Source organism: Canariomyces notabilis (assembly GCF_033297395.1).
Source record: "Canariomyces notabilis strain CBS 508.74 unplaced genomic scaffold N656scaffold_8, whole genome shotgun sequence".
NCBI lineage: Eukaryota > Fungi > Ascomycota > Sordariomycetes > Sordariales > Chaetomiaceae > Canariomyces > Canariomyces notabilis.
The window spans coordinates 76,871-97,035 of record NW_027041830.1 but is presented as its reverse complement, the minus strand read 5'-3'; the positions used below and the strand labels follow the sequence as shown (position 1 = coordinate 97,035).

Sequence of the window (20,165 nt, the reverse complement as noted above, 5' to 3'; positions counted from 1 at the left end):
GCGGGTCATGCTTCCCCTGGTCAGACTGCAATGCGACCCCCAAATCGAAGAACTTGTGTATGTGGTTAGGCTGACCTCTGGATTAGTCCTTCCTGATCCGATCTCTGATGTCCACTGCCCATCCTCTCTAGCGCAGGTCGCGACACGTGATTCACCACCGTGATTGGCGGCTTCTTGGGCTGGGGTCCCTTTCGATCTGGCCTTGGGCCTGACTGATTTCCGGGGAACAAACGTACCTCGGTATCGGGAGAGATAACCCCTGGCCGGCTAAGTAGCCCGGTCATGAGAGGGGCGGACCCGGCCGGCCTCACAGCACACGCCCTAGGTACGGAGGACAATCCCTTTTCAACTCCTACTAGTCAATGCCGAGATCGGTGATGGTCAAACGCTTAAAAGTTAAACGTTCCTGTCTGCCATGGTTGCCGATTGCTTCCCGGTACTTGGAGCCGCCAAGTCCCGCCGCCCCACGGAGACAGATGCGGAGGCGGAAAAGGGGCTCGGCACTCGACTGCGACCTCCCCAATTGGGCAGCTGCCGAGAGAGGCATAACCCCGGGAGATAACGCGGGTTAACGCTGTTGATGCTAGCGCCTCGGGCTGCCTAGGCACTGCCAAAATGCTCATTAGGCAGGAGTTTGTCTCGGTATGCTTTTTCGCAGGTGGTAATCAGGCATCAACTCTCCCAACTACTACTCAATATTGTTAGTAGTGTTGGTAGGTAGGTGATCTTGAGGTTACATGACCCCCGGCCGCGGTTGCGACCTTCAGATACCCGCTAGATAGTGGCCTCTGAGTGGAGACGAAGCACGACTAGAGTCAGCGGGTAGCGGCGTTCAAGGAACTTCCATCTTGGCTATCGCACAGAAGGAAGCTCTAAAGTCAAGAACTTCTGTTGAATGCTATTTCCCTCATCAATGCGTCGAGTTGCCACGGTCTGCGCTGCTGCCCATTCACATGCAAAGAGAAGATTCTTACCCCTGACCGAGCTGACCTCACGTGCTGCTATGTATTCACAGCCCTTACACTCCCCCCACGACCTCAGCTGTGGTGATTTTCCACAGCCTGGCCATGAGTGAGCCAGGGGCCATTTTAGATCGTTATCTTCCCGCCAAGCTCGTTGTCGCCTCATCTGTTCGATCAGGGGCTTGATGAGCACAGGGCAACGGTTCAAGGCCGCTTTTTCAGGCCGGGCTGAGTTGCCGCCTGGCCGGCCACAGGCCCATCTTGATGATTTGTATGACCTGCACCGCATCGACGGTGGTGGCAAGATGATGAGGTGAGAAGCTCTTGAAGGGGAAAGGAAGGGAAATGCCAATGCAGCCCACGACATCAGAATCGATCTCAGGCAGCAGTAGCGCCAACACAGGAAGACAGACGCTGCTATTTCTGGGCTCATCGCTGTCATCAGTGTGGAAGCTTTCTCGTCAAGGTTGGAACCATAGGTACTGTCAGGGGCATTGTCGTATGGTCACCCAAACGCCTGTTCAAGTTGCAGGACGCGTGTTGCTGAATCTAAATGCGGATTGCCCTGAGTCGTCTCGCGAATAGACCAAGCTGGGGCGGAATGCGCCTTTTAGACGTATAACCATGGCTCTGATCGGGTAGAGGCCATGCGAATTCGAAGAGACGGATCCAGGAAACCTCTCTCTCTAGACCGGCTTGTACTCCTCATGGCTTACCTCCCCGCTTCCGCCGCCGGACTTCTCCCTCTCCCCGTTCGGCCTCACAAGGCCACTTCCCAGTTGCACATGCCTCTGATGCTCCTCCGTCTTCTCATAGTCGACCAACAGCTCCCCATTCTTGCCATACCACCTGGGCTCGACCTTGGCCTGGCGCACAACGGCAAACACACCCTTCCAGCCATCCGGCACCTTGTGAAATATGCTGTCCATCTCCTCGAGTGAGCGGTACGCCGTCTCCGGATAAAACAGGTACACACACGGCACCATAAAAGCATTGATCACCGCAAAGATGATGTATGTCTGGTACCCAATATTGGTAAACGCCACCGGGGTGATCATGACGACAAGGAAGTTAAAGATCCAATTCGCCGAGGTCGAGAGCGCGTTGGCCGGCGCCCGGATGCGCAGCGGGACAATCTCGGCCGGGTACAGCCAGGTCATGCCCAGCCAGCCGACAGCAAAAAAGGTGTTGAAGACGAAGAGGAAGACAATCCCCGCAATCTGGAAGCCGGATTCCTTGCGCGAATTGACCCCGGCGAGGATGGCCATCGTGGCGGCCTGCCCCACGGCGCCGAACAGCATCAGCTTGCGGCGTCCAACCCGTTCCACGAGGAACACCGCCGGCCATGAGGCAATGAAGTACTCGGTACCGTTCAGTGCGGCCAGGAGCCGGGACATGAAATCAGTCATGCCGAGATCCGAGTAGATGACGGCCGCGTAGTAGGTGATGAGGTTGATGCCTGAGATCTGCTGAAAGACTTGGTTCAGGTAGGCCAGCATGGTCCGGTGCAGGTTCCGGTTCTTGTCCATGGTGAACAGGTCGGCAAAGGTGCCTTTGGACATTTCCAGGACGGTCTCCTTGATGGAGAGGAACTCGTTCTCGACGACGCGGTCGGTTGTGTCTGTGTTTTCGAGCGCGGCAATGACCTCCTTCGCTTCGTCCTCGCGGCCCTTCAGGATCAGCCACCGGGGAGATTCCGGGAGGAAGGGGATGAAGATTAGGATGATGATGCAAAAGAAGATTTGGAAGGCCAGGGGAAAGCGCCAGGCCACGGAGCCCGGGGCGAAGCTGAAGCCGAGGTCGATCCAGTAGCTGATCATGATGCCGCAGGTGATGAGGGCGCCTTCGATCATGACCATTTTGCCTCGTTTGTGGGCTTTGGAGGTTTCTGATTGCCAGGTGGGTACCTGTTCCATGATTAGCCCCCTTCTCCGTTTTGTTACCCGCTATAGGGACTCACAGTCGATGTATTCCCGCCGTTGCCGAGCCCGGTTATGATTCTGCCAACAATGAACTGCTCAAGAGTCGTGGAACTGGCCTGCAAGATGGCGCCGACAACCATGACACTTGTGCCCAACATGATGACGCGCTTTCGCCCCAGCGGGTTGCCAATGAAAATGGTGATGATGGCACCGAGGAAGCACCCTAGATTGTACGAGGCAACGGCAATGCCCTGGTAGGTTGAGCGCATGCTTGCCTCGTCTGGGGGTCCAGCCTTGGGGTTGATCATAGGGAACGTATTCAAGAACTCGTTGAGTGTGAGAATGCCGCCCATGACTCCCTGATCTGTGGATGCTTTGTTAGTGGTACAGGAACATCGCAGACGCAGAGGGAAGTCATACCATAGCCGAACAAGAGAAAGTCACAGCCTGCAATGGTGCCCACGGCCAGGTTCAGGGCCTGGCCTCTGAGCCCTAGGAATGGTTTCATGGTGTTTTCCAGTCTTCACCGGCGAATCATGGATCCTCAAGTGTAGATGAAGAGGGAGGTTGCTCGACTCTGTCTTCAGGGGCGGGGTACAGCAACAAGGATGATCAGGGCACGGCAGAGGGAAATGTATTATATATGCATCGGTTCGATGCAAGGAAAAATCGGAAACCATGGTTTTATAACTTTGTTCTTCTTCCCTGGTTTAGTCGCAGCATGCCGCTATCCGCCGGGTCCAACTTGAAAGATCGTCACTGCCGTCTTACTCACCTCGGACTTGGTCCCGCTGCGGGCTCCGATGGAGATGATGGGAACTGCGGGGCTTGCTGGGGTCAGACTGGGAATCAGGGGTCCTGCAGCTGGAGAATAAAAAGCGGTATTGCCAACAGACCCGTACCTAAAGAGCCAGTGAACAGGGAGAACAATGACAGGAGGGCGGTGGTGTTGCGCGGGGCAGCAAATCAGCTCCGGCATGCGGTGCCGTAGCGTGTCTCGCCTCCAAACCAGTGGAGTTGATGACGACATTGGAGAGATCGTCGGCCTGTCGCACCATGGCGATCTTCACTCTCATACCTTACTCGGGTATCCCGAGCCGGGTACAGGAGGATTCTGACTGTGGGAAACCGAAATATGCTCGAGAGTTTTTCATGGCGGTCAGGCCGGGTCGGAGGTGTGGAGTCCGGCAGCTCGGCTACCGGCGTCGGATGTGAATGAGCAACGGGGCGGCGTTCTGCCCTGGCAGAGCACAACTTAGCAGCCACGACCAGGTAAAAAAATGCGCGCAGCGAGCATCGCTGCCTTTTAGTTTCTTACCTAGGTCATCTTCTTCCAAGATCATGGTCAAATGACCTGAACATGCACAAACAGGCGACCAAACTTGCTATTGGCTTTTGTGGATGTGGTAAGCTTACGGTTTGGCGACGGAATTCATGGACGAGGTGCTTTTGCCAACCTAGAACTCGTTCAATGGATGAATGGAAGGAACGGTGCATGCAGGTCAAAGGTATAACGTAATATGCGAGTCAATGCCTCGTTTAAGCGGTCGAAGTCGTGTCCTGCTTCTCCTTTGCAGCAAACACCAGTCGTGCCGAAAACCCAACGTTGACAACCAGAACCAAAAGACCGAAGACTATGAGTACGCAGCCAGCAATGCGAAAGAACGGCGAACTCAACGCCGTAGCCAAGAGTATGCACAGAATCGCGAGCGTTGCTATCGGGGCGACGACACCATTCCAGCTCGAATTCCACGCGAGTTCTCTTCGAGAAAGCCGGTAAAACGCCGTGACAAGTCCAAACACCAACCAGACGACATCCGCCCCTCCTATCAGCAGCGCCAGGACGACGCACATTATCTCCAGCGCCGGCATCGCCGTGAATCCCTCGAGCATCATAGTCTTGTTGTCGTTGTTGGCAACGACCTTGCGTCCAACCGAAGACGCAGCCACAACCTGACCCCCGCCGCTCCGCCCCGCCGCCTGGGCCAGGATTAGCAGCGCAGCCGCGCACTGCGCGAACGGCGCAACAAGAAAGAACATGGCGGCCGTCTGCTCGGGCGGCGGCCATCCCGTGACCAGCACCAACTCATGCAGCAGCACGGCGTAGGTGAAGCCGGCCATGAAGAGCGCCGCGCCGACGGTGCAGATCGGAACCACCACCACAGGAGCCGCCAGGCCACCCGACAGGATCCCATCATCTCCCAGCAGTCGCGCTCCATCATCGCCGTGACTTACAGTCCTCACCCTCAGCGCCGCCAGCACCCCACCAACCAGCGCCACCGTCGCAGCTCCCCACAGACACATAGCCAGCCCGACGAGCGGCGCGAACCTCCCTCCGGGCGTACGGCTCGTCCCGTGCACGCGCAGCGACAGCAGCACGGCCAGCACGTACAGCACCGTGGCGCCGCACCACGCCGCGCCCACCCACCACGCCACGTACACCGCCAGCACGAACGCTCTGTCACTACTACTACCCACCCTGCCCTCGGCGGCCGCGAACCCGCCGAACGCGACGTACAGCATGAATGTTGTCGGCCAGGAGGACAGGTAGCCTAGTTCGAGACTGCACTCGTTCCGGGGTGTTGTTGTAGTCCGCCGCCGCCGGGAAGGGAAGAATAGTGTCTGTAGGAGGAAGAGCAGGGAGCTTGGGACGAACAGGGCCAGTGACGCGAGGTAGAGCGCTGTGGAGATGGGGATTAGCGCTGGGAAGGAGATGCCTGATGGTGGGAGGAGTCGGATTGCGAGAGCGAGGGTTGCGAGGGAGGTTGAGGGTGTGAACCTTTTTGACATACACATATGTTAGTTCTATCAGAGCTGGTCTAGTCAGCGGGATGGAAGGGGTGAGGGCAGGGCGACGGACCAGATCGGGCGGAAGGACTGGATCAGAGCCGCCAGGAACTGTCCTGCGCGCAAAACTATGTCACCTGCGCCGCGGCAAAGGGCAAAGCGCTTTCTTCTCTCGAGCGGTGCGAGTGGTGGCTCTGTCTCGACCGGCTGAGAGATCACGGAGACGATCCTGCCCCGGCTGCTGGTGTCGGTTGTGGGGCTGGCCGACGGGGACAGGCCGAAGAACTCGTGTATCTTGGTGCTGTGCCTGGTAACCGTCTGGTGGAAGAGGTCATCTCGCCAGCTGTGCTCGGTCGAAGGCTGTTGCATTGCGTGTTGCTTAAGTAGGTCGGACTGGCGTTGAGAAGGGCTGGAGGCGTCGATGGGACACTTCAATAGGCGAGACGTCTGGATGTTGAGAGAGTATTATATGTAGCAGCTTGGACACCCCATGGTCTTCGTCATCATGAGACGGTGTTGTGGGAGAGTCGGTTGCCCATCGCAGCGAGTGGAGAGTGCTGTTTGCTGGTCGAGATGGCTGCATCGTTGACTCGGGCTCCTGTGATGTCACCGTCTGAACTCACAGTACCGCGCATACACGAAGGCAGATGACAACACGGGATGTTTTCGTCGTCTAGCAGTGCCATTTGTTTGCCATCGAACTCTACCTAGCTGAATCGTCCAATCCCAAAAACATAGCACAGGGGGTATAATAAGGATAACGCGTATCAACATGAACATGCAAACCAGATTCCCGGATTACCCACCGCCATAATTACCTCCAGTTCGTAATCGCTCCAGTCGGCATCACATCACAGTGCACAGGCCGCCCTTGCCCTCGTTGTTCTTCTCGTCCATGCAGATGCACATGGCGGCCAGCAGCGCCGTGTCAACGCCCGGGGCCACTGTCAAGTGGTATGTCTGGCGGCCAAACAAGATCTCGCCCCCAGTGAGCTGGCGCTGGATGCGGGCAACGGGCTGGCCCGTGGCCTCATTGACGATGTCGGCAGCCCTATTGGCTGTTAGTTCTAAACCCTCTCTAACATGCATCATTAGAGACAAATACTAACGTGTCAAACCAGTTCCCCTTCATCATCAGGGACACAGGCTGGCCCTGAACTGTGGTGAATGTGGCTGTGGCTTTGGACCCGAGGACTGCGCTTTGTCAGGACACGAGGACTACACTCGACATTTGATATGGTCGACTAGGCAAAACGTACGAGCAAAGCTGCTCTTCACCTCCATGAGCTTCCTCTGGCCGGGATCCTCGACGACAAAGGTGGCATGGATGTGCATAAGCTCCTTGGAAATGTCAAAGAGGTGTTGGTCTCGGAGGTTGTAAACCGACTTCCGGCCATGCAGCGACGCGAGATGGCCCTTGACGCGCAGGACGGGATGGCCGTTGATGTCGTTGATGTCGAAGCTGTCAAACATCTTTTCTTTGAGCACCAGCGTCACGGGCTGGCTGAAAATGAACTCATTGAAGATGCCCAGCGGTTGGGGCGGCGGTGGCAGCTGGGCTTGGTAACCGTAGCCCATCTGCTGGCCCATCTGCTGCTGGAACTGCTGGGCCATTTGCTGGGCCATCTTGGAGACCTTTGAGGGGTGTTGATCAAGGTACAGAGCCGTTACGATGCAAGAGATCTGGAAGGGCGAAACAACAGCGCTCGTGGAGTCGTTGGGGATGTCGAAGCAAAGAATCGGCCAGCACAGCAGGGGCGACCAGCCACATTTTAAAGCCCAATAAATTGCTGGTGAGTCGGTGACTGGCGGTTTTTTAGGTTCGCACTTCGCAGATGCAAGGGGCAGTGCTCTGCTTGGCTCTTGGCCTTTTCGTGTTCCATAACTGGTCCACACGGAAGGCTGCACCGCGGAAAACCGTAAGCCTGGAGTTCTCGACGTGGACGCGAACGGGCGAATGACAGAAGCTTAGCGCTGCAGCTGCCTGGGTTAAGCTCGGGGCTGGGGTTGCTAGCGCAAGAGAGCTTACGGCAGGGGCCTGAATTACCAACAGTCCAACACCAACATGTCCGTTACACAAGTATTTACAGCATACACCGTACCTACCTTACCTACGAACAGCTTACTGGTCTAGAACATATTGCATCAATACCCATAGTAAATAATCGAGCAAAACGTTTCCCTTAACGATAATATCATCGGCACATTTTCTGCATTTTCTGGTGAAAGATGGGCAGTTTCTCAAGTCTTTCAAGCCAGGTGCTGAGAGAAAAAACATACAGGCCCGGGTCCAATGTAAGCTTCCTGCAAGGCGTAAGATCATCAATCTCTCCAGGAAATGATTTTCGGGCCGGGTCAGGCTAGCGTGAACATGGGATTCCCCGTCTCTTCCTCTTCAGCCTCAGGAGGCGGAGACCCTGGCGCTTGCACTAGTACCTGAAGGCTGAGGCACAGCCTCTCCTCTGATATCACCTTCCGGCGTCCAACGCTATTTGATGATCAACAATACCTACCCTTTCTTCAACTCTGAAATAGTAATACAATGCGAAAGGCTGCACACCAACATAATTCAAGCTGAGTTCAATCCTCGAGTCCAGTCCTCATGGCCGACTCGGCATCCCTCTCCTCCACCGCCCCAACACCCTCCTCATCTCTCTACACAGCTCCTCCTTCCTCACCCCCTCCAACGCCCGCACACCATCACCACCACCATTATCAATCTTATCCACTACCTCCAACATCTCCAACAACAACCCCTCCCAGCACATCAAACTCCCCTCCAAACCCTTAAGCGTCTTGAGCCTCCTCAGCGTGGCATCAAACTTCTTCTTAGGCCCGAACCAGTGCTCCTGGGGCATGCCGACGAGCACCTCATGCAGGAACCTAGCTGCCGCGTAGCGCGCGACAATGGCGTCGCCAAATTCCTGCATCGACGATGAGATGCCTTGATCGTAATCCGGTATCACCCCCGCATAGCAGAGCGCCCGCGCCGCCACGAGCCAGCCCTCGTGCGCTTGTGCCAGCCGCTGTCGCGCGGCTACTGTGCGCTTGATGGCTATTGAGCGGGGGGTGATTGCCTGGTCGGGAGTATCAGGTGGGGTGAGGTCGGTTGTGGTGGTGGTGGTGGTGGTGGTGGTGGTGGTAGATGAAGGCGGGCGTTCGGAGTACTCGGTGGAAGGGTATAAGCTGGCAGTGACGTCGGCTGAAGAACGGGAAGTGAGAGAACTACTGCGTCGGGGCAGATCGAGAGTCAGGCTGGAGAGGTTGACCAGCAGTGAATCGTGGCGTTGCGGCATGCGGCGAGAGCTGTCAGCAGACTGACTGCCATGTGTCGAGGTTCTGCTTCTGTGATCCATGTTATGTGCAAGTTGAGTTACGAGCGGTAAGATACCTATCGTCGTTGACGTACAAAGGATATCAAGACAGCAAATCAACAGGAGCGTTTGTGCATCTTAATATATTAGTATGGTGGGAGCATCAACTGCATTGCCAACTAAACAATGACCTTGTAAGGTATGCAGCACTAAGGGTTGCAAACCGCTACAGTACAATAGAGCATGTTGACAAAGAACTGTCGCTTTCCAGAGACTAGAAGTTTCGTTGTTATGCACTAGGCTGGTGTCCCAGATGCAATACAAGGCATTAGTGACGTAGAGTTAGTACCATTTGTTGTTATGTTTTCTATTGAGGTCAAGGCGGCATCTTTGCGACATCCAAGCTCAGGGGAAGGGCATAAATCCATACATTCGATACGGGAACACATAAGGAGCAGCATTTACAGATGCCTGTAATGCATGTATGCACAGGGGGTCAATGCTGCATCTTGGATTACATGTTCGACTCCTAGACGATTGTAAACCAGGGAACTGTCGAGCAACTGTCTGAAGTCCTAATGACTCTACGGCCCTCAGTTCTGAGTTTCCGTCTCCTACAGCATCATCCGCAGCTCATTTCGCCCCCTTCCTAAACAGCGCCTCCTCAGTATCATACGTATACGCAAGCTCCTTATGCCAGTACGGCGCCGTATCAGCCTTGCTAATAGCCCACGCCTCGTCCAGGGCCTTGACAAGCTCCTCAGGCAGCGGACCCTTCTCGAGAAGGGTCAAGTTCTGATCGAGCTGCTCCAGGCTCGAAACCCCAATAATCACGCCGTCATTCCCGTCCTTGATCTTCAGCGCCGAGTGATGCATCACCCAGCGCAGCGCCGTTTCAATCATGGTCAAGCCGGCCTTCTGCACCGCCTGCTCAATCACCTGCAGCGCCCGGAAAGTGGATTCGCGGAAGTACCGGTCCCGGTACAGCCGGCCCGACGCCGCCACGTCGCTGAACCTTCCTGACGCGGGGACCATGTCGGTTGATTTGATCTTGCCTGAGAAGAGCCCGCCTGCGATCGGGTCTGTTGTAGAGAGTTAGACGGAGGTGTGCCGAGGAGAGAGAGTGCGGAATGGAAAATGACGGAGCCAACTTACTGTACACGACGATGTCGAGGCCATATCGCCGACACGCCGGAATCAGCTCAGGCTCGATGCTGCGCGTGATGGCGTTATACATGCCCTGGTAGACAGTCCTGTGCCGGAGTTGGCATATCAGCAGTCTTCAGCTAACGGACGGAAGAGGGGTTCCGACTTACGGGTGCACCCAACCGTTGTACTTGCACGTCATGACGATCTCGGCCACCTCAAACGCTGTAAAGTTGCTGAGCCCAAACCGTACAAATTTGCCGGCCTTGTGCAGTTCGTCAATAGCCGCAAGTGTCTCGGCAAAGGGCACGGCGCGGTCCTAGATCCTCTATGTTAGTCCCAAAGCTCCTTTCAAACCCCCAAGGGAAACTAAAATGGTGAGTGAGGCTTACCGGCGCGTGAAGATAAACAATATCCACTCTCTCGGCGCCCAACTCCTTCAAACTAGTCTCCATCGACTCAATCACCTTCTCACGTGTATTCGCCCCGGGCTGATTGGGATACACAATCTTAGTAGCCAAAGTCAAGCCGCGCTCCTTCCACCGCGCATCGCGGGTGAACGCCTCCTGCTTGCCTCCGACATAGACCCGGGCCGTGTCCACCTCATTGTAGCCACGCGATTGCAACAGGTCGAGCACCTTGTTGTACTCGCCCAGGTCGGTGATACGCTAAAAACCAGACAGTAAGTGTCAGATCTCGTCGGCAGACGGAGAGTCTACATGTAGCTCAGCTGGGAGGGGAGAGGAGGAGAAACCTACTGCTCCAGCAGACTCATCAGGTCCAAAGGTCATCAACCCCAGAATGACCCTGGGTTTGGCTGAGGGAGACGACATCTTTACAGACAGACTGCTTATTGGGATATTAGTCTGAGCTCTAGCAGTAATTAGCATCAAGGAACTTGGGAACTTAGTTCATGCAGCGTCAACTCACGTTACGTACAATCTTGAGCAGTTCTTCTCAAGCTGGAGCCTCGACTCAGACGAGGAGATGGACCTGGGCAAGGGATGGCGTTCAGCTACTTATAAGGCAAGATATGAGGGGACGGAAGATTGCCTGCCCGAGTCATCGAATGCTCGAAAATGCCGTTGCAAGTTGCAAGCAAGAGACTTCGTTGCTACACTAGTGCAGAGAACCAATGACGCCACATGACATGCTGTTCTTTGCCGGGCTGGCGGGGACTTTGAGACCCACCACCCGTCCGGAAGTTCGGACAAGAACGAGTGATGGCAACTGTGATCGGCGATAAGCTCAATTGCCGCGGGAAAAGGCACCGTCAACCGCGGAGGGAAAGGACCAAACTACGTTGGAGAACCAAGCAAATAATGCACATAGAATGGTAAGCTAAGGAGAGTAGCTAGCTATCTAAGCCGTCTTTCGACACCTCGATCACGCACCTCTCCAAGTCCCCAGTCTCGCGAATCAAGGCAGGTGTCTTGGCCTAAGAGCCGCGAGCACCAAGAAGCCACGTCCCGCGAGAACGCGAACGTTTCTCGCAGGGCTCAAAAATATCCCATATCTCATGATGGCGTGGGGATTCAGCCAGAACGCCTGATTTCATTCCCAGGCACTTGCGTGATGAAGACCAGTCCATACGGTGCGTCTGCATGATTACTCCCCTGAACCCCATTTTATCCACCCTATCCGCCCTCCATGAATGTGTCTTCCCCACCTCAGACAGCGGTCGGGAACTCCAAACCTTGGCTCTGCCTGTTTCCGCGCGAACAAGCAGCGCCAAACTCGATGGCGAGCCTGGCTGTCGTGAGCATTGTAAAGGACTGTAAGAATCGAAGGATCTGGCCGTGCTCCGGCATGGTCAATGTCTCTCGACTACCCCTCTGGTAAAGTTGCCCAGAGAAGGCCATCGAGAACAATCGGTGCCGCTTCGAGACCAAGGTCGAATCGCAAAGGCATTGTTCCCAAGGATGCAGCCAAACGCAAACCAGCCATAGTGCGCGTCTAAGAAACAGCGCTCCCTCGAGACACCAATTTCCAGATGTCATAAGAAGGATAAGAAAGAATAGCTTCATAAAACCGTTCTAGGGGGTCATCTCGGTGGAGGGGAAGCGCTGCGACCCAACTAACGGATACACCCCCCTAGACAAGGAAGAAAACGAAAAAAACAACATGAACATGATCGTTATTAGCGTGTGAATTCCGTCCCTAAACTCCCTGTTGTCCAGCTACCCTGAACTCCCAAGATTTAGGCAGCCAGCTTGCGTTTCTCAGCGCTGGTAAGAACGAGTCTAGGAGCCTTGCGCTGTCCCTGAACAGCCTCGCCGTTGATATTGCGGTTGCTGGTCTTGAGGAGGCTGGCAAAGCTTCCAGGCTCGCGAGCACCCTCGCCCTCCAGGGAAACGCCGTCAACGCTGTCTGCTTCGAGCTTCTGGCGCGAATTGGGGCGGTCAGAGCCTATCGCACCCCAGCTGCCGGTGCTAGTCCTCGAGCTAGGCAGGCTGCACTCAGCATCGTCGCGGTCGATCAAGACACCAGAGCCACTACGGCCGGAATCACTGTCGTTATCGGTCATGGGCGTCTCAACCAGCTCCTCAGTGCTCTCAGAAATAGGGCTAACGCTTCCAGAGCTACGAGCCTCCTTGCGCCGCTCCAAGCCAGCGCGGACAAGGTTGTTAACGGCAGAACGGCGGGTGCGAGCGACAAAGTTCTTGCTACCCTCGTGCTTAGAAGTGGGCTTGGACTTGAGTTCATCCAGCGAGGGAGGGTTGCGCGGTTGACGGATAGGATGCTCGCCAGCGCGTCCTTGACCAGGTCCATAGCCAGCGGTCACTGGTGTCGGCGGGACGGAGACGGCCTTTGCGCCCGCGGACTGGAGGGGTTCGTCAATCGCGATGGACAAATGCTCCTTGTTATTGGCAATAGACCCGGACTTCTTATGCCCCCGTCGGAAGGCATTGGCGCTCGGCGGTGGCAGCGGGCTCACCATGCTCTCGCTCGGAGAATCGTACCGACGGGGAGGGCTAGGGATCCGGACGCCTGATCTATTGATGTCGGTAGGCGGCGGAGAAACTTGGACTCGAGGGGTACCGATGTTAGCCTGCTGCGCAGTCGCGTACGCGTTGGCCAGCTGGGCCTGGCTGAGAAGGTGAGCATTCAGCTGGGCCTGGGCCTGGTTCTGGTCCATGTACAAGGTTTGCTGGCCGGTAACGGGATCGTACACAGAATAGACGTTCGGCTGGGGTGTCATCGGGGCCATCATGCCTTGGACATTTTGAACCTGCTGATGATACATGCTAGGATAGGTCTGCTGCATCACCTGGGCCTGCCCATTGAGGCTCAGTCCCTGGAACTGCTGAGCAGCGGCCTGCAAGGCTCGAAGCTGCTGCTGCAGGCGCTGTTGCTGTTCCGACAAGTAGGCATTGGTGTACATGATCTGGGCGTGCAGGTTGGGGTCAATCGTATCCTTGATTGCCTCGTCCAGATGGAGTTGAGGTGCCAGAACTTGCTCAGCCGTGTACTGCTGACCATAGCTCGCCATCGAGTTGTATCCCTGGTGCGACTGCTGCTGCTGGTTGGGGAGCCTGGGCATCGACGTCCTGGGTCCGTTATACAGGCTGGCGCTGTCGTACATGCCGGGAGCCATTGAGTTCCTGTTTCTGGCCTGGGGCGCGGCGACTGTTGGGGACGCAGGAAGATTCGGGAAGCTTGTGGCCGTCGCCGACTTTGGGGCCGTGCGGAGCCCAGCGAGCAAGTGAGACCGGCTGGTTCGGGGTGTGGGCAGGCCATTGTCCCGGTCGGTGGACGACTTGATGGCGTCAAACGAAAGCGGCTTGATATTTTGACCACCCCTCCGGGATGCCAAACCAGAGGGCATGGCCATGCCGTGGGCGGGGTTAAACGCGGCGTGCGCCATCTGAGTGAGGCCACCGGCGTCCATGGCGTTAGAATTAGTGATCCGGTTGGATGGATCGATGTCGGTTACCAGCTTGATGGAAAGTGCAGATACTTCTCGGAGGAAGGCCGGCGGTCGACGTGTGAATATTAGGTATCAAGTACTGATGCAAATTGCCGCGGCCAAGAAGACGTGCTCGAACGTTCAACTATGGCGACGGACTCTATGTTTCTCCCTGGGAGGATTCCAAACGATGATGCGAAATGCGTGTCCGGAAAACCGAAGCCGACTAACGGTTGGTGCAAAAATAAAAACAATCAATGTTGATGGGTGCGCCCGAGTCGAGTATGCACAATGTTGGGACTGATGATGAAAAGAATGTGGTGCTGAATGAGCTGTTGTAACGATAAAAGTCGGCGAAACAACGATGTCGAGGGAGAGAACGAGTCGGACTTGTCAAAACCGTGGCCGTGTGACGAAGGAAGGAGATCACCTTGGGCCGCAGTGGAGTGAAAGACGCAACCTTCTTCAGGACTTTGTTTCGGTGGCGAGACCAGAACTAAGAAGTCGCTACCTTCCAGGTTATTATCAGCCGATGCGAGGAGCGGCGGTGCTGAGAAGGACAGGCGCACTTGAAACTGGTTCCCTCGAGTCCCAAATTTCCGGAAAGGGTTGGCTCACTTTTGTGCTGCCTGCGGGTCAAAGCAGACGAACGCGACAAGCAGAGAGACCGCTTTCACTCGCGATCCTGCTATCACACAAAGGCGGTTTTGTCGACGGCACAGCTGACCGTTCCACCAATCCAGAATTGAAGATTGCTTTGGCAATACTTCCTTGCGTCCGCCGAGAGATGTTTGTTGGCAATGTCCTTTTACAGACCCGTCGGGCTGGGAATTAACGTTGAGTGCGTCGAATCGAAAGCGAAGAACGATCAGAGTCGAGGCTCGTAGATCACGGCGTCGAAAGCGAAAAGGCGCAATAAAATACAAGGATTAAAAATGCTTTTTGCTGAGAGCTTTCCAGATTCCTCCTTCCTTTAATAACCCTTTTTTTGATCGCGATTGAGTGCAACGGGTTCGAGAGAACGCGGGCGATGGTGAATTCTGATCCTCAGCCAAAAAAATTATGACGAGCAACGACAGCACCGGTACGGAGACGGCACCACGAAGGGGGAAGAGGGAAAGGGCGAAAAGGAAGGGTGGCTTGCTGGTGATGCAAAAGGAGAAAGGAGGAGAGAAAAGGAAGAGCGGAACGCGACCCTTGGATAGAATTGCAAGTGGCAGAGAGCGGGCGGGGCGGGTGAGAAGAAACAATGGGCCAGGGAGCTACACGAGTGGTGGATGCGCAGGGGACCACAGCAGGGGAGACTGTCGCAAGCAAGGGCCGAGCGGATAGCGGGCCACCGTGATTGATTGGAAATGCACAGCAACGCCTGCAGAAGGGCGGATGGTGTGTGAACCTGGGCTGCCACGATGGAGCATCGGAGGAATGCCTGCCTGTCGTGTTTAGCCAATCAGACGACCCAAAAGTTGGCCTATTGGAAGATGACATAAGCGATGGCGCTCAGTGAACACAAAGCACAATCAGAAATCTAACAGAGCGCCACCTTATTCTGCACTGTATTTGTTAGTATTCATCATGCTGTCTGATATCAGACTGCGTACCTGAGCCCCAGAAGGATGAGGCCAACACAGCACCAGCTAACCGTATTAGGCTAAGAGCCAGTGCTCGCGTTGAAGCAGGCCAGCCAATCGATGCAGACGACCCAAAAAGTGTGGGATGCACGGTGACTCGAAGGCGAACCCTCCTGCAGCTTGGGAGCTGCAGCCACTTGCCCCTCGGTTGAAATCGAATGGAAACCAGTCTGTCATCTTCCAATTCAATGCAAATGAAGTGATTGAATGTAGGTGTGTATCGATAGTTACAGGCTAACCTGCGCATAACGATTGGGTCGGTTACAGAAATTTGACCGTTGATTCCAGGTTATCGTTATCCAGATTTAACCCACTTCTTGCCCAAGATAGCAATTTGTGGGGCAAAATCTCAACTCGACCACTAAAATCGCAGGTTCAGTGCTGCCTCAAGGCTGCGTAGCTAACCATTTTGGGGAGGCCAAAGCTCCGGAGAACCCCCTACTATAGCGATTTGTATGTATTAATCAGCAGAAATCTTAACGATTATCGTAGTAGGCAGGATTCTGCAATCTCCTATACAAATGACGATGGGCTCAGGATATTGACCGCCAAAGGCAGGTAATCGTTATGCCTCTAATCGTTATCTGTAGGTCTGACTGTATCTCCATGGCCGGAACTGTGGTCGATGTTGTGCGTACGAGGGCTTCATCTGTAGTATCAAAATCGGCCGCAGTCGTGCAACGTTGTCCTGTCGAAACGTGGCTAACATTCTTCATTAGCGTAATCTGTATCCGTCCCAGCCTCCTCATTAGTGCTTGGTTACCGGCCAGCCGGTCATCGGCCAAGGACCACCCAAGTTCACAGGCACTGTTTACCAGCAACTGCATGAAAGTTATAATCATTATCTTTGCCGATCATCTATTTCTCTGCCGTTCTGACTCTCTTGGGACCCTCCGACTGCGTATCCGTAATTCTTTGCGACTTCCTGGGCATTGATGCTGATTGGAAGTGAAGATTCATGCATTTCACAGGTTTCATGCGCCCTGAAAGGCGTCCCGAAATCGATCGCCGACCCACAACAAGATTTGCGCTCAACCGAGGAAGCCGCCTCGTGGCGCGTGCCGTGTCAGAATCCAGATTGGGCATCGGCGTTTCGGATTCCCGGTGCTGTAACCCTTCCCAACCTCACACGACCTGTTCGTCCAACTTTGCGGTGTATCATGATGAATGGAAAGATCTCGATCAACTCTCATTCATCATGGTACGGTAACTATAGGCTCCCAGCGCCAGAAAAGCTCAGATGTAGCATCGAAATGGAGCGGTCCCTTGGGCACCAATGCCGCTGCCAAAGTTACCGTACCGTTTGGAATTTAGCCGTCATATTTCGTAGGCACTCCCAATGAACCCCGCAATCCGATGACAGAGTGTGAAACAGCAGGTGCCCCTTTGCATGATACCATATTTGCAAACTCAGCCCCTTGAATCTCGATGCAACCTGACTATCCGCCTTCTTCCCCACGATCAATAAGTGCAGATCTGAGCAGGTCTCTCTAACTGCGTTCCTGGTCCAGATTCTCTGCAATTGTCCGTAGTCCGATGGGCTGGTTCCGACTTCCCGGTGTGCTTTACAGCCAACATCACTCTCATTGCACGGTACGCTTCGACAACGGGTTCACTCAATCTCCATCAGTGCAAATGTGAGGAAAACGTCCTCTGCAGGAGATTCGCATCACCTGCGATTATCCTGTTTCCAGGTTCTCATGTCTACGTACGTTCGCTGCGCCACGCCACGCCGTCAACAATTGGGTCCCAATCCACTGGAACTCGAGAACTCACGCAAGGCGAAACAAGCCTGACCATGTACTACATCCTTTCTGTAAGTACAGCATTGTGCCTTATCGAGGTTGGTTAGAGGTGAACTGGGCCCAATTCACCGACCCATACTCATCAATGCAACCATCTTTATTTAGACACGGCGGATCCCGTCTGGTCTCTTGAATCCATCTTCCCGGGCCATTAACGGCTCATACACGTACGAAGTATGTACGGATCACGGTATACTATATGCGGATCACGGTATAATATACATCCAACCACAATTTGACCTAGCAAAAAGCACTGCCGGGGTCCATTCGAAGATCCTTATTCGGCGAACTCCCGGGTCAATCCCGGCTGTCGAGACTGGACGAACGGCCAGCAAAGTGTTTACGGTTCACAGTACTCATGTAGCTGGCTCCTTATATGTTACCACCTACCGTCCCGTCTACATGCCATATGCAAAATCGTCTGATCATACAGCTCGGCCTTCAACTGCAAGGCACCCCAGGCTACAGTCCTTCTCGTGAGCCTTTCTTCGGACGACCACCGTGACCGGCAGCAACCATCACATAGCCATGAGAAGCTCCACCCCCTATTCGGACCATGACTCAGTGTTTCCTATGCGGCGGGACATGAAGAAAAGGGGGGTTCCACCATCATCACCGTATCCAGTCAGCCTGGCTTGTATCGTACTCGAGGTTTTGGTCTTCAAGCAGCTCAGGGTCGTTTGGCAGGCAGCCCATGAAGCGCGGAATGTCACGCACCACAACTTGAACCGGTCCAGGTGCGTTATTGCGCTTCCGACCATCGAGGAAAGCATTCATGCTGTCGACACGCTCGTCACCGTGACCCCCAAACTATCCGAAGACTGACTTTGCCATTCCTGTAACCTCTTTCCTCTAGCCTCCGTAGAGCAAAAGGAGAGAGCAGCCCATTGGGGCATACCACTCAACTAACTCACTCTGCCCGTGGGTTGTGAAAGTAGGAAGGGGGACTTGACTTAAGTACCCAATGCGAACTTGGAACCCTGCTTTAAGGAGCTAAGAGCCGTTATCGAAGGGAGAGTTCAGGTACCTCACATGGGTATGGGTAAGGTAGGGGGATCTCGGGATCTCATTTCTTCTACTTACAAAATTAGTAGGCACGTTGAATTTGCCGCTTGTCCACGACTCCAGAGTCACGCAATGACTAGGTCGGCTCTGACGCCGGGCTACCTTTTGAAATTACCCGACCGGCCATCTAAACACTTTCCCAACGTTCCATGAGAACTAAACGCATCAAAAGCGCACGCCGAACCTGCTTCCGACATGAACCCTTGCAAGCCCCTTGGCAACCACAACATCCACCGCATTCGTAGTCCCTTCCGGCATGAGGATACTGGCATTCGCAAGCAGGACGGCCTCGCTATACTGCTGCCCAACCTGGACATCGGCCTGTTCTCCGGCCGTGACCTCCTTGACATAGTTCCTGTTTCCGCGTCCCGCCGCCGCCGTCATCTCCAACCTTTGCACGACAGCCTCAACCAGCACCTCATCCGTATTGCTCGCGGCCTCTTTCAAGACCTCCAAACACTCCTGCTCATCATCATCACCATCACCGCCACCTCCCAACTCAACGACATCAATCTCAGCCAGCTTCCGACACTCCCCCCCCGCAACGGGGAACGTCTTCTCCAGCTCGTCCACCAGACCCAGCACCTGCTCGACCAGCTTCTCGAACTGCTTACCGTCATATAGCGCCCACGCCGCCTTCCTGGCCAATCCCACACCGCTGCCTCTGCCATCAACACGGCCGCGGTTCTGCCGTTTGCGAGTCAGCGCGCGCAGCCTGTCATGCAGGCGGCGGTGCGCCCCATGCAGATCCTGTTTCTCGTCAAACCTCACGAGATCCTTCTTGTCGGCGCGCAGCTCATACCGCCGGGACGTCTTGGCGGCCGATTCGAGGAGGAGCACAATTTCCTCGAGGATCGACCGCGCGAGCTGCACCTGCCTGTCGTCGTCGTCGTCGCCGCCGCCGCTGGTGCCGGAAAACCTCACGTCCTCATTGACGCGCACGGCCTGGCCCCATCGTGCGAGGCGGGTCTTCGCAATGTCGAGCCGCAGCTGGCACACTTGGTAATCGCGGCCGAAGTGGCGACCGAGCTGGATGTACTCGAAGCAGTCGACGCAGTTGTTGAAGAAGGCTGCGATGCTTAGCACGCTGGCGGCCGTGCCTAGGATCTCGGCCATAGTTCTTGAGTTCCCTTCTGTTGCTGTTGAAATTGTGTTGTCCTGGGGTAAGAGAAGGGTAATAGAAAAGTTGCCCAACATGAAGCCACATTGGCAGGCCCTCATGCAGAAGCGGACCGGGTCAGGCAGGCCACAGGTGAGTGGCGTTGGCAAGGTTGCCCAACTTCATGGCGCCCGTCAGGCAGCATCTCATTTTTTTGGCCCTTAAATTCCCACCATTCGTGGGCAGCGTAGAGAGGGAGCCAGCTTCAATCACAACCGGGTGAGCAGCGGGCGAACCACGTGCGTTCTTGCAACTGGCTACAAGTCATCAAAAGGTCCGGGCACTGTACGACGACGTCCCAATGGATAACAGTCTAGACGTGCACGCCCATACCAGGTCCCTCACAGGCAGATGCTGAAGCGGCGGCAAGCCTCAGCTGCCAACCTCGGGTTCACCTCTCCCACGTTATAAAGGACAATGAATGCAGACTCGGAGTTTGCAATCGACGCGAAAGATGAATCCGC

General features: G+C 55.1%; 9 protein-coding genes across 9 annotated transcripts; 1 reads left to right on the top strand and 8 right to left on the bottom strand.

The window, feature by feature from the left end:
- Nucleotides 1-568: 568 nt before the first annotated feature.
- Nucleotides 569-1,526, bottom strand: N656DRAFT_613525 (uncharacterized protein). The gene has a single exon (XM_064810309.1). The coding sequence runs from the start codon at nt 1,402-1,404 to the stop codon at nt 853-855; it is 552 nt and encodes a 183-aa protein (XP_064670916.1). The 5' UTR covers nt 1,405-1,526; the 3' UTR covers nt 569-852.
- N656DRAFT_613671 (general substrate transporter) lies at nt 1,527-3,615 on the bottom strand. The gene is made up of 3 exons (XM_064810311.1): nt 3,305-3,615; nt 2,923-3,248; nt 1,527-2,869 (listed from the first exon to the last, which is right to left on the bottom strand). The coding sequence occupies exons 1-3, from the start codon at nt 3,390-3,392 to the stop codon at nt 1,649-1,651; spliced, it is 1,635 nt and encodes a 544-aa protein (XP_064670915.1). The 5' UTR covers nt 3,393-3,615; the 3' UTR covers nt 1,527-1,648.
- Nucleotides 3,616-3,996: 381 nt separating this feature from the next.
- On the bottom strand, nt 3,997-6,158 carry N656DRAFT_613582 (uncharacterized protein). Its single transcript, XM_064810310.1, has 4 exons — nt 5,745-6,158; nt 4,342-5,663; nt 4,203-4,276; nt 3,997-4,124 (listed from the first exon to the last, which is right to left on the bottom strand). The coding sequence occupies exons 1-2, from the start codon at nt 6,038-6,040 to the stop codon at nt 4,424-4,426; spliced, it is 1,536 nt and encodes a 511-aa protein (XP_064670914.1). The 5' UTR covers nt 6,041-6,158; the 3' UTR covers nt 3,997-4,124; nt 4,203-4,276; nt 4,342-4,423.
- Nucleotides 6,159-6,332: 174 nt separating this feature from the next.
- N656DRAFT_778111 (uncharacterized protein) lies at nt 6,333-7,579 on the bottom strand. Its single transcript, XM_064814953.1, has 4 exons — nt 7,500-7,579; nt 6,931-7,461; nt 6,781-6,865; nt 6,333-6,722 (listed from the first exon to the last, which is right to left on the bottom strand). Exons 1-4 carry the CDS (start codon nt 7,552-7,554, stop codon nt 6,518-6,520), a joined length of 876 nt encoding a protein of 291 aa, XP_064670913.1. The 5' UTR covers nt 7,555-7,579; the 3' UTR covers nt 6,333-6,517.
- A 529-nt stretch (nt 7,580-8,108) lies between these two features.
- Nucleotides 8,109-9,221, bottom strand: N656DRAFT_778110 (uncharacterized protein). Its single transcript, XM_064814952.1, has one exon. The coding sequence runs from the start codon at nt 9,025-9,027 to the stop codon at nt 8,272-8,274; it is 756 nt and encodes a 251-aa protein (XP_064670912.1). The 5' UTR covers nt 9,028-9,221; the 3' UTR covers nt 8,109-8,271.
- Nucleotides 9,222-9,473: 252 nt separating this feature from the next.
- On the bottom strand, nt 9,474-11,354 carry N656DRAFT_778109 (Aldo/keto reductase). The gene is made up of 6 exons (XM_064814951.1): nt 11,062-11,354; nt 10,890-11,004; nt 10,524-10,799; nt 10,302-10,450; nt 10,141-10,238; nt 9,474-10,067 (listed from the first exon to the last, which is right to left on the bottom strand). The coding sequence occupies exons 2-6, from the start codon at nt 10,962-10,964 to the stop codon at nt 9,619-9,621; spliced, it is 1,047 nt and encodes a 348-aa protein (XP_064670911.1). The 5' UTR covers nt 10,965-11,004; nt 11,062-11,354; the 3' UTR covers nt 9,474-9,618.
- An 890-nt stretch (nt 11,355-12,244) lies between these two features.
- On the bottom strand, nt 12,245-14,488 carry N656DRAFT_613204 (uncharacterized protein). The gene is made up of 2 exons (XM_064810307.1): nt 14,069-14,488; nt 12,245-13,999 (listed from the first exon to the last, which is right to left on the bottom strand). The coding sequence occupies exon 2, from the start codon at nt 13,997-13,999 to the stop codon at nt 12,332-12,334; it is 1,668 nt and encodes a 555-aa protein (XP_064670910.1). The 5' UTR covers nt 14,069-14,488; the 3' UTR covers nt 12,245-12,331.
- Nucleotides 14,215-14,923, top strand: N656DRAFT_613190 (uncharacterized protein). Its single transcript, XM_064810306.1, has one exon. The coding sequence runs from the start codon at nt 14,406-14,408 to the stop codon at nt 14,874-14,876; it is 471 nt and encodes a 156-aa protein (XP_064670909.1). The 5' UTR covers nt 14,215-14,405; the 3' UTR covers nt 14,877-14,923.
- A 3,672-nt stretch (nt 14,924-18,595) lies between these two features.
- N656DRAFT_778107 (uncharacterized protein) lies at nt 18,596-19,765 on the bottom strand (the record flags this gene model as incomplete). The annotated part of the gene is made up of 1 exon (XM_064814950.1): nt 18,596-19,765. A coding segment is annotated over one exon (1,058 nt), but the record flags the coding sequence as incomplete, so codon positions are not given.
- Between the last annotated feature and the right edge of the window lie 400 nt (nt 19,766-20,165).